Here is an 18,878-nt window from a genome sequence, read left to right on the forward strand (position 1 = left end):
ACAGCGTCACAGTGAGCGCCATATAATGCAGTTCGTCACAGTCAGCATCATATAATGCAGAGAGCGTCACAGTCAGCGCCATATAATGCAGAGAGCGTCACAGTCAGCGCCATATAATGCAGAGAGCGTCACAGTGAGCACAATATAATGCAGAGAGCGTAACAGTGAGGGCCATATAATGCAGAGAGCATCACAGTAAGCACCATATAATGCAGAGAGCTTCACAGTTAGCACAATATAATGCAGATAGCGTCACAGTAAGGGCCATATAATGCAGAGAGCATCACAGTAAGCACCATATAATGCAGAGAGCGTCACAGTGAACACAATATAATGCAGAGAGCGTCACAGTGAGCGCCATATAATGCAGAGAGCGTCACAGTAAGCACCATATAATGCAGAGAGCGTCACAGTAAGCACCATATAATGCAAAGAGTGTCACAGTGAGCACAATATAATGCAGAGAGCATCACAGTGAGGGCCATATAATGCAGAGAGCATCACAGTGATGTCCATATAATGCAGAGAGTGTCACAGTGAGCACAATATAATGCAGAGAGCGTCACAGTGAACACAATATAATGCAGAGAGCGTCGCATGTAAGCACCATATAATGCAGAGAGCGTCACAGAGAGCACAATATAATACAGAGAGCATCACAGTCAGGTCCATATAATGCAGAGAGCGTCACAGTGAGCACAATATAATGCAGAGAGCGTCACAGTAAGCACCATATAATGCAGCGAGCATCACAGTAAGCACCATATAATGCAGCGAGCGTCACAGTGAGGTCCATATAATGCAGAGATCATCACAGTGAGGTCCATATAATGCAGAGAGTGTCACAGTGAGCACAACATAATGCAGAGAGCGTCACAGTGAACACAATATAATGCAGAGAGCGTCACAGTGAGTGCCATATAATGCAGAGAGCATCGCAGTAAGCACCATATAATGCAGAGAGCATCACAGTAAGCACCATATAATGCAGAGAGCATCACAGTGAGCACAATATAATGCAGAGAGCGTCACAGTGATGTCCATATAATGCAGAGAGCATCACAGTGAACACAATATAATGCAGAGAACGTCACATGTAAGTACCATATAATGCAGAGAGCATCACAGTGAGCACCATATAATGCAGAGTGTAACAATGAGCACCATATAATGCAGATTGTCACAATGAGCACCATATAATGCAGAGAGTGTCGCAGTAACCAGTAAGCGCTATATAATGCAGAGAACATTGGTAACCCACATATAAGCTATAAAACAGATCATATGAATACACCTCTTACACACACAGATTATGAATATACCCCCACACACACTTTACATTAATACACCCCCACCACAGATAGAATTAAAACACATTCCAACCCCCTCCCCCCCCCCCCCCAAAAAAAATACACCCCCTCCCCTTCACATACATATACCACCCCCCTAGATGACACTGGCACCTCAGGATCTGTGTGGTCTCTGCTGGTCTCAAAGGCACAGGAAAGGAAGAACTGAAGGAGAGAGACACTGGGCTAAACAGAAAAGGAGCGGGGTCACGGTGTTAGAGGGCATGGTCTCAGGCGTTGTTCAGGGATAGGAGGGTCAATGGTGACTATAGAATAAACAGGAGGGGCAGGGACACATGGGGAAGGGGCGGTCTCTGCATTAGGGGGCGTGGTCTAAGGCAGCGTTCAGGGATAGGAAGGTGACTATAGAATAGACAGGGAAGGGGGCTTGGTCTCGGGCATGCTAGTGACAGGTAGAGCAATAACAAGGGGAGGGGCCCATCTCTCCTCCACCCAGACCTGCTCCTCCTTCCATACGGGAAGCTGTCAGCCGCAGAATACTATAATAATGAGTCAGTGTGACAGTACTGCCTGGCTGGTGGCCCCTTTATTGCTGCGGGCCCCGGTGTAAGCTGGTGACGCTGCGGGCCCCCTGGGACCCGCCGGGCCCTAAGCGCCCGCTTTGGTAGCCTAGCGGTAAATCCGCTACGAAGTGTACTCATTACTCACTGACACATTTTAAAACTTTCACAGATGGAAATAATTATTTCACTTCAGATTCTGTGAGGAAACCTGGAAAACATGTACTATTTGGGGTCCTGAGGACGGAGTTTGAGAACCTGTGACCTAGTGGAAGTACCAAGGTGGTGTGCAGTCGATAGGTTTTTCATCCCAAATGTTCTTCAGTCTTTGAGCCCAATCAATTAGCATTTCTTTTCTTCTTTCTTCACTCACAAACTCTGGTGCATAAGATATTTGAGGAGTGAGGACTTGAAATCCGCAGAAGTGCATTATTCCATGCTGAGAAAATAAACAATAGAAAGTACACTATTAGGAATAGAAGTTCCTATACTTTTGGTTCCCAGCAAACTATGAATAATATTCACAAATATATATGTTAAAATACTCGAACCTTATCAGAAGTAAAGATGTGCAATATTTTTAAAATTATCCGTGAAGAGAGATATTTCCTTACACAGAGCAGACTTTCTGGGGTTGATGTGGAGTTGGACAGTTTTTCAGGCTCAGAGCCAGGACGAGGTAGGGAAGGGGAGGTGTGAAGTGGGCCAAGTACAGTAAAGACGTCACATAATTGCGGACAGATACAGAGATGTGTCAGCATGGCAGCTAAGAGCTGAATGGGGCCTGGGTAATGGAAGATGTGGCCAAATGAGGGAGGTGTGGCCATGCCCCCTCTGGAAAAAAAAAGAAAAAATACTATGTCCCCCTTAGCAGCTGACCCGCTATGGGCCACTCCCCCATGCAACCCCCCTCCAACAGGCCCGGGCAACGTGTCATCAGTATACATAGTCCCCCCTCTGCGCCCCTGCCTGTCAGTAGCAATATCAATTGCAAGTGCCTAAATACCTGCTGATGATGATGGTGGTCAACAGCACTAGCTAACCCCTTCTGATTGGATGTTAAATATATACAGTGTTACAATAATGAAACTAAATGCTGCAATACCACCTAAGTGGCCAAACTTTAAAAAATGGCAGCATGTAGAAGCCGCTGGGACTCTAGTGAGAGCAAGGGCTGGTGGTAATGTAGCATTAGAAATAAGTAATAAATGCCTGGAAAATGTATTTATTAAAATTAAAAGTTCATAAGTACTATACACTGGCATTAGTGACATGTTTAGTCTTCTGTAGCTATCTAAATAGATGCATGCACATGAAAGCACAGTGTGCATGTAGATTCTGCCTTCTTTTGTAATGGATAGGGCACCCACCATATGTTTAACATGTCTTATTTTAGCTATGCAAAGTGATGAGATGTAGTACAGTATTAGTGCAATTTATCGTTTTAGTAATGCCAGGACAGCCGGACGGATTAAGGGGCCTATTCATCAAACGAAAAATGGCCCAATAACCATGCAGAAACGCTAGTTTATTTTAGTTACCAGGCCATTCATCATCAGGGGTCCAATAGGACCCCCTTGGTATTCAGTAAACTCCGAAAACGGAAAGTTTTCGTAGTTTGCTGCCGACAACAAGCGCCATTTTCAGTCGGCGCTTGCTCTCGTAGCCCCGCCTCTCCCTATGGGAAGGAGTTCTGGGGACACGAGGGATCCTCACTATCTCCCCGGCGGCTTTGCGCATGCGTAGCCGGGATGACAGGGAGCAGGTAAGTAACGCAGCTACAGAAGTATCTACGATACTAACCACGGGGACAACTGCATTTCGGAGCAGTTGTCCCCTCACCGGAGCAATGATGAACTGCTCTGGTGTCACGTTTCCCCCACGCAGCTGAGTAGCGTACCATGCGGGCAGCGGTGCAGACTGTGTCTCTGTGACACAGCTGCACCGCGTGTGTAGCGCTGACCGGACGGAGTTCGGTCAGCACTGCACAGTGCCAAACACACAGCCGCCGGTGCCGGCAGCTGTGTGTTTGTTGTAATCAGCAGCCGATGAGAGTCTGTCAGACACTCATCGGCTGCTGCTGCTCCCACTACGGGAGCCATCTTCTGGCTCCCGCAGTGGGTAATGGGAGAGACGTTGTCATGACGACGTCTCTCCCATAAAGCAAAGCGGCCAGAGGAGCCAGTAGCAGCGTCGGGACCAGGAGCGGGGTTTCAGGTAAGTGTTTTTTTTTTTTTATTATTACATCTCTCTCTACTGGGGGGGCTACTACTGGGGGCAGTACCAGGGGGGGATTACTACTGGGGGCACTACCAGGGGGGGATTAAAACCGGGGCACTACCAGGGGGGGATATTGCTACTGGGGGCACTACCAGGGGGGTATTACTACTGGGGGCACTACCAGGAGGGGTATTACTATTGGGGGCACTACCAGAGGGGGAATATTACTACTGGGGGCAGTACCAGGGGGAGATTACTACTGGGGCAGTACCAGGGGGGGATTAATACTGGGGGCACTACCAGGGGGGATATTGCTACTGGGGGCACTACCAGGGGGGGTATTACTACTGGGAGCACTACCAGAGGGGGAATATTACTACTGGGGGCAGTACCAGGGAAGGGATAACTACTGGGGCAGTGCCAGGGGGGGATTACTACTGGGGGCACTACCAGGGGGGGATTAAAACCGGGGCACTACCAGGGGGGGATATTGCTACTGGGGGCACTACCAGGGGGGTATTACTACTGGGGGCACTACCAGGAGGGGTATTACTATTGGGGGCACTACCAGAGGGGGAATATTACTACTGGGGGCAGTACCAGGGGGGATTACTACTGGGGCAGTACCAGGGGGGGATTAATACTGGGGGCACTACCAGGGGGGATATTGCTACTGGGGGCACTATCAGGGGGGGTATTACTACTGGGGTCACTACCAGTGGGGTATTACTACTGGGAGCACTACCAGAGGGGGAATATTTCTACTGGGGGCAGTACCAGGGAAGGGATTACTACTGGGGCAGTACCAGGGGGGGGATTACTACTGGGGGCACTACCAGGGGGATTACTTCTGAGGGCACTACCAGGGGGTATTACTACTGGGGGCACTACCAGGGGGGGATATTACTACTGGGGGCAGTACCAGGGGGGGGATTACTACTGAGGGCAGTACCAGGGGGGGATTACTACCAGTAGCTGCTGCATTTCCCACCCTAGGCTTATACTCGAGTCAATAACTTTTCCCAGTTTTTTGTGGAAAAATTAGGTACCTCGGCTTATATTCGGGTCGACTTATACTCGAGTATATACGGTAAGTATCCCTCGTAGCGAGATCAATACTTCATCATCGGAGGCCATACAGTCTTCGATGATGGATAGACCCTTAAGCCTTTGTCTGGCTCAATGCACTAAAGACAGAGGGGCCCATCCCCACTTTTCTGACCCTCTCCCTCTTGTCATCACTGACTCCACTCATCATCTGACTCACCCCCACTCGTCATCCGGCCCTTAGAAAATGCAGGGGTCTGTACAGTGCAGCAGTGTGCTCTAGCCAGGATGGAGGGGGAGGCCTGAGAGCGGGAGGTCTCCCCCCTTAATCTGGCTCTGAGGACAGCTACTCCAATAACCATCTGTCCTAGCAAATTGTTTAAACTACTTTTTACACTTATTACACTGTTGGGTTCTGTCCCGGCCGTGTTGTTGCTTTAGGTATATGCATGCACACAACAAGAATAGGAAGGAGTGGAGGGATCTAAAGAGATCCCATTTCACTCCCAGATAACTCTTTCAATAGGAAAGAACTGTTAACGCTTCTCTGAGCTTGTTACATTGGAAATGCTGTTCCCATACAGTACTAGAGACTGCAGTTTTCAGTAGTACATTGGTTTAACAATGGATCTATTTGCGATATCTTCCTTTTATTACATGTGAGATTTTCATGTGTAAACATTTCAACATGAATTATAGTGGATAAAAAGTGAGAATCTGTGCTACCTTGTGATTGGTCTATAAATAATTTAGCTGTGAATATCTCAGGAAACAACTTCTACGCCATGGGCCGTATACTCTGCTTCTTCTGTATATATAATGATCATATATTTTGCTTTGTAAAATAGTGTATTATTGCATTTGCTTGATCAGAAAAAACTTACTTGGATAGGCCAAAGAAGGTATCTGATGTCTCCACTTTTGCCTTCTTTACTGAACATTTTTTCTGTTCCCCCAGTTGTAAATGAAAGCAGCGCTAGTTTACCCTGCACAGCAAAGAGCAAATAGTGCATGTTATCAATTAGATGGAAGCAATGCATCAGATTTTCACATATCACCTCCTTTTAACGATTGCTAAAGACAACTTTATATAAACAAGTGCACAACTCTGTATAGACTGCAGTTCTGTCAGCGTGCCCTCAGTGTACTTAGCCATATTATTGCCTAGTTACGTCCCTTTAGCCGCAAGTGGAGAAATGTTCAGTTTGCATATGCTTGGTTCTATAGCATGTGTAGAGCAAAAATATTGAATATATGCTCTGCTAAATCCTATATTAGCCCCAAAACACAGACGTGCCAGTGCGTTTGAATGCTGGTGCAGAGGCGTGCATAAATTAGGCACTGCGGTGCCATACACAGCTTGGGATTCCACTGCGTGCATTGAGGTTAGCAATTCCTGAGTAAGGTCTGACCTTGTGCAAGTGTGCGTGAGGCTGCGATTGTACTAAATGTTACCGATGGTTTCGCAGTCTTGCCAAGTATTACGGATGTTTGTAAGGTAAGGGGTGCGTCCTTATATTAGGCTGCGTATGGGATTGCGATTGCAAGCATTAGCATATCTTCGCAGTGAGACTGCGTGCGCAATCACTATTGCGATCGCAATACTGATTCTTGCTGAATCAGACCCCACGTCTAAAATCAGAGAATAATTAGCAACAATGGAAATAGAGCATTCTTCAAGTACCAACCGATTAGAATAATATAAGGAATTGTTATTTTAAAAATGATATCACTCCCTGGATATTATTTCTTTGTGGAGAATGTGCTACAGAGTAAACATTTTTTGTAACAGTTATTTTGTACTGTAAAAATTATCTCTCCAGACAAACAACTACAAAGTATGGAGAGTTTAGCAACAATAAAACACACAGGCCCTGATTCAGAGCCGGATGCTCTGAAAGAGCGCTCGCTCTGAATCTGGGTGTTTTTTTTTTTTTGTGCGGTCTCCTGGCCGCTCGCATAGCTGTGGGTGACCACCCACAGCTAGAGCGAGCACCCATGATGATGGTCGCGATGGTCTTGACCATCGGGCTTGCGACGGGACCCTTGTGGTAGGGTCTCGTTCATCGCAAGCCCCAGAGAGCTTTCGGCTCGGGAAAGCCTCCGTTTGGGCAGCCACCCCCCCAACCCGCCCACCAAACGGGGCGAGCTGTCACTCAACATTGACAGCTCGCCCCCTTTGCTGTGAGACCCGAAGCGACGGATTGCCCATCGCTAGCCGGGTCTCACGCATGTGCGCAATGGAGCCGGCTCCGTCGTGCGCATGCGCTGTGGGCCACCATCGACCTTGTTGCGAGCGGTCAGCACTTGCGACCGGGTCTGAATCAGGCCCTGAGTTCAGGAATGATCCTAGTGTGTAAACTGATATATACAATTGTGGGGAAATAATTTAGAACTCACTACAAATCAACCCCCAGATATCTAAAAGGGAACAATCTATTAAAGGATATTTAACACCTCCTCAGACCCACAAAGAGAATTACGAATATAAAATTATTATTAATATTAAGGGATCAATGCACCGAATCTCACAAAAATAAATATATTCGGCTATTCATAAAAGTCACTGCTTACAAAATAAAATAATACAAAATATTTAACAACATTATTGGGACACCTCTGTGGTGAACAAATTTTAAGCCACAGTAATATCTAACTTTTTTTTTCACACACCTCTCTATATTTTATAATTATATTTCACCAGACAATATAATAATGGATGATACATCCTTTTATTAAAAACTAAAAAGTTACATTTTAAATGGATGAAAGATATCAAAATGAACATTCACCAAAACAATTATATGCTAGAGACACTCCTGGAGTGTGACACATCTACTCTTGCTTTTTTATCTCCACTTCTAAAAACACACACTTTAGTAAATATCCCCCTTGGAGTGAGACTGGTGGTCAGCCCTTATAAGCATAAGAATTAATTGAAAAAGGGCAAGCTGAAAAAAATATGGCAGAAAAGAGGATCCAGGGAGAGAATGATGTGTGATATACTGATATGGTTAAAAAGGGGGGGCGTGACTTGGCTGGCAAGGGGAGCAGACATGCTTCAGGCAAGCTCCTGTGGCTTAGTCACTCTTTAGGGCATTATTTTGGGGCTTCCCCATCCTCAGTACACCTTCAATAATGCTCGAGCCCATACACCTACTACTGAAAACACCGCCACTTTATTAATACTACATTCCACATGACCTGTTAACTCCCATTTATCAGTGACATCCTGCGCTGCTTTCTGGAATTACAGGAGCCATCAACCATTACTCATCATTTACAGTCCGTTAGTCAGCTTTCTCAGGGTCCTGGACTGTCGCTGCATAGCTTTATCCCCCCCTAGTTTGTAGCTGGTGTGTGGGTCGCCATGTGGAGACAATCTGCACCACATGGAAATGGGCCTCTCCGAATGTTGATGCCAGCCTAGCCACTTTCTAGGTGGAATGGATCAACAGCAACCTTGACCGCTTATTACTCTGTTCACATATCAGTTGAACGGTTCCCATTTTTTCTGCCTATCCGTTAATTACTACCTGCCTCATGGTGAAAGATAAGAAAGACTCTCAAAAAGGTGAGAAACAATCCCAACCAAGAGACTCTGCTCGCGATATGGATACCCCATCCTACTCCGACATTGGACAGTATCTACGACCACAAGGGCCTGTCCCTTCAGGAGAGACCTCTGCCCCCTTCTCCCCTAGGCTCTCCCGGTCTTCTGATTCCCACTCCCGGATAAAGGAGCATACTCTGGGCCCAGATCCTACACTGGAGTTGGGCGGTATTTCACAGATCTTGCAGTTACTACGCTCTATGCCGACAAAACTGGGTTTTGAACAGTTGGATCCAGGATCCTGTTCACTATAAATTCTCTGGAGGTTCTCATCACTCATTCCGCTGCTGCTCACAATGCTCTACAGGCAGCTGTCCTACGACAGGCAGTGAATTTCAGCAACTTCAGTACTGACTGGATGATTTGGACAAAAGAGGGAGATGGAATAATTTCAGGATTAAGGGTGTTTTGGAAGATATCCCACGTCATCCCTTTGACTTTCTTACCAGGTTTTTTAAATACCTATTGGGTCTAGACCCCAGCTCTCCGATTGAGTTCGATAGAGCTCACCACGCATTACAACCCAGAGGAGCCCCTTCAGACCGTCCAAGAGATATATGTTGCCTACATTATTCCCAGAAGGAAGATACCCTCCACAAGGTCTGCCGCTTGGATGTTATAAACATCGATGATCAACATATCAAAATCTTCCAGGATCTTTCCTGGGCAACTCTCCAAAACACAGGGCTCTACAACTTCTGACTGCTGAACTTCGTAATCTTGGCATTAAATATAGATGGGGTTTCCTCTTCAGAATCCAAGTCTTCCATAATGGCAAGCTGTCTACCTTTAAATAACCGGCTGACCTTACTTCCTTTTACGCTGCCCTAAGCATTCCTCTCGTCTCCCTTCCAGATTGGCAGGAGTTTTTGCTATGTTCCATCCCACCAGAGCTCTCTCATCCTAACAGCATTTGGCAACTGGTGCACTGCAACCCGAAACCTCCTACAGCCAAGCACACATCTATGGTCCCGGTCCCAGTATGATGAGCTCTTCATAGCTTAGGGTTGATTCTTACTTATCTCATAAGGAAAATCTAAGTGCCTTAATACCTTTTCTGTGGGAGCAGATTCCTTTTTCCTTTCCATTCCTGTATAGGGATTTTATTTATGTTTTCTTAGTACAGTGTTTAGAGTATTTTTTATATATATTTCGGCCTTTTAATTAAGGTTGCTGTTGTTACTGACCCTGGTGACCCCTTAGCCACCTGTCTTTTCTTGTCTCGGTCGTGCTCCTTATGGCCGAGCTCCCATGTAGTGGTAGTGTATTGTCTTTTTATTTATTTTTTATTTTTTGTTTACCATTTCCCCCTTCCCACTGGTCCTGTCTGATCTGATCGAGACTAGGTCTGCCTTTAATACTTTTATCTTTGATGATATTAAAAAAGATTGAAGACTTTGTATGAATTGTTTTTTTCAGTGCGACAATAAGCCAGTTAGGCTATTAGCGAGAGCCCTGCGTTCCCAGAAAGCCACTTTATATATTCAAACAGTAAATGATGCTGAAGGTGTTCAGCGCACCCTTACACGTGACATGGCCTGCACATTTCACTCCCATTACACCACATTACACTTCAAGAATGTTATGTTCTGGGTTGTTTGTGGACCCGGGGTGGTAGCAGGAGCGATCACAGAAGCAGATTTGAAAATAAAACTAGGATTTTTAATAAGTGCTTGAGTAGACATATAGGGCATCATTCAGAGGCGGTCAGAGGATGCAAGCGGTCGCTCAGAAACTGGGCGGCCGCTTGCATCCTGACCGCCCGCCTCTGTTGCGGTCATTAGGCTTTGGGTTAACACCCACAGCTCTAACGACCACTCCGGTGATGGTCGCGATGGTCTCTGACCATCGCGACCATCGGGGCTTACGACGAGACCCTAGGGTAGGGTCTCCCTTGTCGTAAGCCCGGAGAGCTTCTGGCTCTGTCTGAGCCGGAAGCTCTCCACTGACATCACTAGTGATGTCAGTGGGGCCTCCCCCAAACGGTAGGCATCGGCGCTAACGACCGGGTCTGAATGACCCCCATAATGTGGCAATAAATAAAAGTCCAGGAATATATAAATGTGCACAAGAGTTCTGTGGTGGGAGTAAAAGGGTTAATGTCCAAGTAGAAACAATTAGAGCTGTCCAGGTATGCAGGTAGTGAACTGAAAATAATCAAGCCAGGTATGCACAACAACGTGCGCAACCAAAGCCCCCCGCCAGACACCAGCTCCGCCACCAGACAGCCCGCGCCACAATGACCTCACAGGTAACACTCGCCTAGCGCCATGCTGAAATACCCTGGCCGTGACAGTACCCCTCCCCTTTTGGGGTGGCCTCAGGACACTCACCAGGCTTCTCCGGATGGGCAGAATGGAACCTCCTGATGAGCGTGGGAGCGTGGACATCACGAGCATCGGTCCAGCAACGTTCCCCTGGACCGTAACCTTTCCAGTCCAGCAAATACTGTAGATGACCTCTGCGTAGACGAGAGTCCAAGATCTGGGCGACCTCAAACTCAACTCCTCTCTCCGTCTGGACTCGAGGAGAAGCAGGTAGAGCATTATGGAACTTATTCAGGACCAGGGGCTTTAATAAGGAAATATGGAAGGAATTAGGGATTTTTAGGTATGGGGGTAACTGTAGACGATAGGCCACTGGATTAATCACTTCTGTTATGGAAAAGGGACCAATGAAGCGTGGTGCAAATTTCATAGAAGGAACCCTCAGACGAAGATTCCGGGTGGACAACCAGACCTGGCTTCCAACTTGCATGCGTGGAACTATTCTACGCTTTCTATCGGCCTGGGTCTTATAGCGAGAGGATGCTTTCAACAAATCAGACCGTACTTGAGTCCAGATGGCAGCAAAATTCCGCACCGTGTCCTCCACAGCCGGAACATCGAAAACAGGCAGGCTTCGGAATTCGGGAACACGAGGATGAAGGCCATATACAACCTGAAATGGCGTTTGGTTAGTTGACGAGTGGTAGGAAGCATTATGTGCAAACTCAGCCCACGGCAGCAAGGCAGCCCAATTGTCCTGGGAAGATGACATAAAAATTCTTAAGAAAGTCTCTAGATCTTGATTAACTCTCTCAGTATAGCCGTTGCTTTGCGGATGGTAGGCCGTGGAAAAGTTTAACTTCACTTGAAGAACAGAACACAAAGCCCTCCAGAATTTTGCAGTAAACTGCACACCACGGTCAGAGACAATTTCAGCAGGAAGGCCATGTAGACGAAATATGTGTTGGACAAACAACTGTGCCACGTCAGGGGCAGAAGGTAACTTCTTCAATGTTATATAGTGGACCATCTTAGAGAATCGGTCTATTACAACCCAGATAGTGTTGAAGCCTTTAGACACGTCCATGGACGTGATGGAGTAGGTAATGGAAGCAATTCCCCAGCTGGAGCTTGTCGTGATGATTTATGCTGGGCACAGGAGGAGCAGGACAAGATGAACTCCATTATATCTGCCTTCATAGAAGGCCACCAATAGTGTCTTTTCAGGAACTCCAAGGTCTTCCGAGTGCCTGAGTGCCCTGCGAAGCAAGAGGAATGTGCCCAAGTGAGAAGCCACTTCCTTAATTCCGGGGCCACAAATGATTTTCCCGTAGGAGGCTGAACTTGTAATGTGGCGAAAACTCTTGATTCCAAGACATGGGTATTGCTTTGATTTTCAGATTGATCATCACAGAGGAGAGATCTCGATAGGGCTTCAGCCTTCTGATTAGGTGCTCCAGACCGGAAGGTCAGGGTGAACTGAAACCTGGCAAAGAATATTGCCCAGCGGGCCAAACGAGGACTCACACATCGGAGGTTTTTGAGAAATAGGAGATTTCTATGGTCCGTAAATACAGTAAATGGAAACTTGGCGCCTTCTAGCAAATATCTCCATTCCTTCAACGCCAACTTTACAGCTAGTAGTTCTTGCTCACCTATGGCATAGTTCCTTTTGGCAGGTGAGAATTTTTTAGAAAAGAACCCACACGGATGGACTCGGTGGTCCTCATAATGTTGAGACAAGACTGCTCCCACAGCTTCAGATGATGCGTCTACTTCCAACAAACAAGGCCTGTCCAGATCGGGTTGTTGAAGAACTGGTGCTGAGATAAAGGCCTGTTTTAGAAGATGAAAGGCAGACTCTGCCTCAGGTGACCATTGGGCAGGATTAGCACCTTTGCGGGTCAAGGCTGTAATGGGAGCCAGCAGTGTAGAAAATCCCTTAATGAAGCGCCTATAATAATTGACGAAGCCCAACAATCTCTGGATGGCTTTCAGTGTCTGAGGTCGGGTCCAATCCAGAATTGCTTGTACCTTCTTGGGGTCCATTTCTAAACTGGAGCCAGATATTACATAGCCGAGAAAAGGTACACTGGGCACTCCAAAGACGCACTTCTCCAGTTTGCAGTAAAGGTGGTTTTCTCTCAAACGGGTCAGAACTTCTTTAACATGTTCTTGATGTTTAGCCACAGAGGGTGAAAAAATCAGTATGTCATCCAGATAGACAACAACCGAAACATATAACAGATCCCAGAAAATCTCATTAACGAAACTTTGAAAGACAGCAGGGGCGTTACACAATCCAAAAGGCATTACTAAATAATGCCTTTTGGATTGTGTAACGCCCTTGACCCTATCAAACAACTCAGTAATCAGGGGAAGAGGGTATCGATTCTTTACAGTAATGTCATTAAGGCCTTGATAATCGATACATGGTTTTAGACCACTGTCCTTCTTGCCAACGAAGAAAAACCCAGCTCCGGCAGGTGAAGTAGAGGGGCGAATGAACCCCTTTGCCAGATTGTCCCGGATGTACTCGGTCATGGCTTGAGTCTCAGGCAAGGACAGCGGATAGGTACGACCATGAGGTGGTATCTTATCAGGTATCAATTCAATTGGACAGTCCCATTCCCTATGAGGGGGTAAGATATTTGCTTGTTGCTCAGAGAACACGTCGGCGAACATCTGATATTCCTTGGGAATGGCAGAAGAAACTAATGGAACTGTCTTCTCACAGGTCGAATTTTTGGAAGACAGGATTTCTGACAGTCCATACCCCATGACAGACTCTGCTTAGAACTCCAATCAATCCTGGGATTATGTTGACGTAACCAGGGTAGACCAAGAACAATTTCCTGAGAGGCCTCTGATATCACCAGGAATTTTAAGGACTCAGAATGAAGTGCCCCAATTCGGACCAATAATGGTTGAGTCTCTTTGGTGACTATCCCGTAAGTTAGAGGGCGTCCGTCTATAGAGATCAGAGAGATGGCATGGTTGAGAGACAAACAAGGAATCTGAAATTTATCTATGAAACTAGACGTTATGAAATTTCCGGCTGCTCCCAAGTCAAGTAGAGCAGTAGCAAAGACAGGTTTGGGTTTAAGATCCAAAGCTAGGGTAATCGTGAAATCTTTAGTTTTTTGAGACGGGCTCATAACTCCTAACTTGATGTCTCCAGGATCAGTTAGGATTTGGCATTTCCCGGTTTACGGGGGCAGGAGATCAGCAGGTGACCGGACTCTCCGCAGTACAGACAGAGGTTCTTTTGCATTCTTCTCTGACGTTCTTCTTTGGAGAGGTGTGTATGTTTCACCAGCATAGGCTCCTCTTCAGTAGGAGAAGGAATGGGATGGGTAGAAATGGAGGGGGTAAATGACCTTTGCCGGTCAGTTCTGTGTTTTTCAGCCTGACGTTCCCTGAAGAGTAGGTCAACTTTGATACACAACAAAATCATGTCGTTCAGGTTAGTAGGAAGCTCTCGAGTGACTAGATTATCCTTTAGTCGGTCTGACAACCCATGCCAGAAGGCCGAGGTGAGGGCTTCCTCATTCCATTTGAGCTCTGATGCTAAAATTTGAAATTGCACTGCATATTGACTGACAGGACGGACCCCTTGTCTCAGTGTCATGATGTTTGATGATGCTGATACAGTATGCCCAGGTTCATCGAAAATCCTCCTGAAGGATGACACAAAGCCTGCGTAATTATCCAGCAGTGGATCTTAGCGCTCCCAGAGTGGGGAAGCCCATTCCAAGGCCTGGCCGGATAACAGAGAGACTATATAAGCCACTTTAGTTCTTGCAGTTAGAAAGTTGTCAGGCTGCAGGGTAAAATGTATGTCACACTGATTTAGGAATCCTCGGCAGAGTTTAGGGTTGCCGTCAAATTTACTTGGTAAAGGAAGATGTAAGCAGGGAGATTATCTGCCTCTTGTATTCCCAGATGCTGAAGCGGATGTAGATGCTGGTACTCCAGGGGTAGAAGAGGAAGTTTGCAAACTATCCTGTCACTTGGACATCTCTTGCAGAAATTGAGCCATCTGATGCTGCATGTTTTCCAGATTCTCTAAATGACCAGAAATGCACCGGAACAAATCCACTCCTGACTCCTGATCCGTGGCCGGCTCCATGGGGCCAGTGCAAACTGTTATGTTCTGGGTTGTTTGTGGACCCGGGGTGGTAGTAGGAGCGATCACAGAAGCAGATTTGAAAATAAAACTAGGATTTTTAATAAGTGCTTGAGTAGACATATAATGTGGCAGTAAATAAAAGTCCAGGAATATATAAATGTGCACAAGAGTTCTGTGGTGGGAGTAAAAGGGTTAATGTTCAAGTAGAAACAATTAGAGCTGTCCAGGTGTGCAGGTAGTGAAACTGAAAATAATCAAGCCGGGTATGCAGGTAGTGAACTGAAAATAATCAAGCCAGGTATGCAGGTAGTGAACTGAAGCGCAGGATGTCAGCAGGCTCAGGCACTCAGGTATGGGCAAGGGTGATGGAGGAAGCGGGGTAGTCCAGTGGGAGCTAGGAGCTGATAGGCAGACTGGCAGACAGCGAATTCACAGGAACAGGATAAGCACAGAGAACTCCCTCTCAGCTAGGCTGAGATACACGTTGCACTGACAAAGAAGCAAGGCACTGACCCTTCCTAAATACCCCATGCCGTGCTGTTACTGGCTGGAGGGGACATGTGACTCTCCAGGATTGGCCAGCCGCATCACATGGCCAGAAGGCAAGATGGCGGTGCCCATACCAAACGGAATGGAGATGCCGCCAGGCCTTACCAGCGCAGAGTGACAACAGGCCCCCACAACAATGCGCGCAGCCAAAGCCCCCCGCCAGACACCAGCTCCGCCATCAGACAGCCCGCGCCACAATGACCTCACAGGTAACACTCGCCTAGCACCATGCCGATATACCCTGGCCGTGACAAAGAACTTCTGTCTCTCTTGCATCCCTAGCTTTGTCTCGAGGTTGTGTGGCTCAATTCCTTCATGATGCTTGCCTCCCCAAGCTGTCAGAGGAGGACAGTGCTTGGTTTGATTCCCTTTTCTCCCTTCTAGAGTTCGAAGCAGCCCTTAAGGATATGCCTTCTGGGAAAAGCCCAGGTCCAGATGGTTTCACCATAGCATATTATAAGATTAAAGATTCTCTTTTGCCTAAAATGCTTGATTCCTTTAATACGATTTCGAACGAGTGTGGTTTCTCCCCCTAATCTTTGGAAGCTTGCATTACAGTTATCCCCAAGGTGGGTATAGACCCGACCCAGTGTGCTAGTTACCGCCCGATATACCTCCTTAATACTGATGTTTTCCTACCTTAATACACTCGGGTCAGGTGGGGTTTGTGCCTGGGAGAGAGGCACAAGATAATACAACTAAAGCTATAGATATTTAGCTTCTGGTGGCTCAGTGGTGCTGCTTTCAATTGGTGCCGAGAAGGCAATTGATAGGATCAGCTGGGTATTTATGCAAGGGGTTTTGAAACACCTGGGGTTTGGTGCTGTAGACTTTCAGATATTGGCACTTCATCATTTTCCCACGGCATGAATTAGAATTAATGGATCCCTCTCAGATCCCCATTACATATGGGATTGTAGGCTTCTACGCCCCTTCTGGGACCAAGTGATATCTATCTCCAAATCGATAGTGGGTGAGGAGACACCCTATGATCTTTCTTTCTGGCTCCTTAATTTATAACCATGGCCCTTTGGCACCATATAAAAAAATCCATATTAAAGTTCCTTAATAGCGGCGCAAAAGTGTCCTGGTAATCCCGGTTCGCTGGAGGTCTACTCCTCCCTCACTCTTAGGGAGTGGTTCACCAAAATAGACATGTACATGTCTATGGAGGACCTCTGTGTGACCCCGGGGAGGAACCAGGAGTACACCTCTACTTGGCACCCATGGCTGGAATTCAAATCCTCAGAAACATACCTGATGATTGCGGCATGACCCCGGCCATTTCTCCCCTGATTTTTTTTATAGCAGGTTCTGCTGACCGCAGTCCTTCCTCAATCATCCTTTCTATTTACACTCTAGGGTTCCCAACTCTCCCCCCACTTCTCCCTCCTCTTTAGTCACATCCTCTCCCTTTTGTGTGTTGTTTATGTGCTTTTGTCTAATTTTTGTTTCTTCCTAATATGTTGTTTGTCTTATATTGGATAATATTCAGAAATTGTTGTTATGCTTTGTAAGTTTTTGTATGATTAGCTTATGTTGTGCAAGATTTTTATTCCACAGTTTGATGTAATATCTTTGACTATTTTGTAATATGTCTTGATAAAAACAATAAACATATATTGCAAAAAAAAAGGGTGCTTTGTTTTAATATGTATTAGTATGTGACATAACAATCTTTCTGTAAGTTCTGTGATAATAAATTGTGTGTGCCAATTTCTGGCACATGCATAGTACAAGACATGCAAGATAAGCTGTTCAAACTGATGTATGTTCAACTCTGCATTAGCAAATAAGTGTTTTCCCATATGATATATTGTGATTGTCCAACACACCTTAAATAATCCAGTATCGTAACAGCCTGATGAATCAAAGCCAAACCCTCGTACAAAGACTCGATCTATCCATCCCTTCATGATAGCAGGGAAACTGAACCAATACAGAGGAAACTGAAAGTAAATAACACAAGGAAAATATACATTTTTTAGCAATATTTTCTTTAAATAAACGCACACAAAAAATATTATTCAATGTATTCCCGATGGTATAGTCATAAATTCTGAGGAACAATATGTATTTCATTATGAAGAGGTAACCAAAGTACTATGGATGGCAGAGCTCTAATGTTATGCTCATGTTGTATATTAGTTAATATGTTATACTTTTATTCAGGGTTCATTACTGATAAATATATTGTTATAATGACAAACTCGGCCTTTGCTGACTGTTGATGTTGACACAATAAGGTCTATTAATATATGCTACACTACAGCAGATTGTTTGTAATGGGAGGCACACAGATGATATTAAATAATAAACTATTAATTTACTATTTCAAATATTTTTTTTTCCTTTTATTTTACTGAAAAGTGAAAGAAAAATCTTTTTAATATGTAAAACATTTATATAATATTATTTGTTATTATTACTATTATTTTGGTGAATCTGTGTTCTGTAAATACTGGAGAAGTCTTTCAGAAACGTTCTTGCGAGTCCCCCTCTGTACATAGCGGGGATATGTTCATCGAAAATTTCCTGCAATATGGATAGATAATCGTGGCAGTTCCACAATTATTAGTACATAGACCCCTTAGTTTCGAAATACATGTCATCCTTTTTGTCTTCATCTTTCTTTACATAAGTATGCTATTACTAGACCGTCCATAGATGCTGTGATTCAGTCTCTCTACATAAGGAAATGTAGGGGGAGGGGGGGTTTTCATTTACTCAGAAGCCCTCCCCATTCCTGACCAGTGGTTCAAATCTTGACCATGATAGCAGTAGTATAAAATGTGATTTTAATAGAGCTACGGCCACAACATTCAATAAAAGGGACAGAACAGAATTGGCATGCATGCCCAGTAGCAGCAGCTTCTTCTACCAAACCTGCTGCTGTGTGTGGATCTGAGCCCTCAATCAGTGCAGACCAGACAGCAGCTGCTAGTAAAGAAAAACAGGCATCTTAACATGAGGTGGGAGAAAGTGTGCTTAGAAAGCTCAGTTCCTTCTACTACTTATATATGTATATCATGCATATATATTTATTATGGGATGTACAACCTTTTCCTGACCACTTATGTTATTTATATGAGATAAATATGTTTGATACAGGAAGTTAATTTTTCACACTTCCGCCCCTACAGTCTGTATTATAGACTAGTGTGGAACATCCAGAATTGG

At 45.5% G+C, this 18,878-nt stretch overlaps 1 protein-coding gene across 1 annotated transcript in view; it reads right to left on the reverse strand.

Moving 5' to 3' along the window:
- Positions 1 to 2,135: 2,135 nt before the first annotated feature.
- Positions 2,136 to 18,878, reverse strand: part of NQO2 (N-ribosyldihydronicotinamide:quinone dehydrogenase 2) — a 29,820-nt gene continuing 13,077 nt past the window's right edge. Inside the window, exons 4-6 of the mRNA XM_088471746.1 lie at positions 17,534 to 17,647; positions 6,022 to 6,123; positions 2,136 to 2,309 (exon numbers count right to left, since the gene is read on the reverse strand). Coding sequence (XP_088327872.1) covers positions 2,136 to 2,309; positions 6,022 to 6,123; positions 17,534 to 17,647 — 390 coding nt within the window. The remainder of the gene's footprint in view (positions 2,310 to 6,021; positions 6,124 to 17,533; positions 17,648 to 18,878) is intronic.

This window comes from Taudactylus pleione, unplaced genomic scaffold (assembly GCF_031769625.1).
Source record: "Taudactylus pleione unplaced genomic scaffold, aTauple2 ptg000116l, whole genome shotgun sequence".
Taxonomy (NCBI): Eukaryota; Metazoa; Chordata; class Amphibia; order Anura; family Myobatrachidae; genus Taudactylus; species Taudactylus pleione.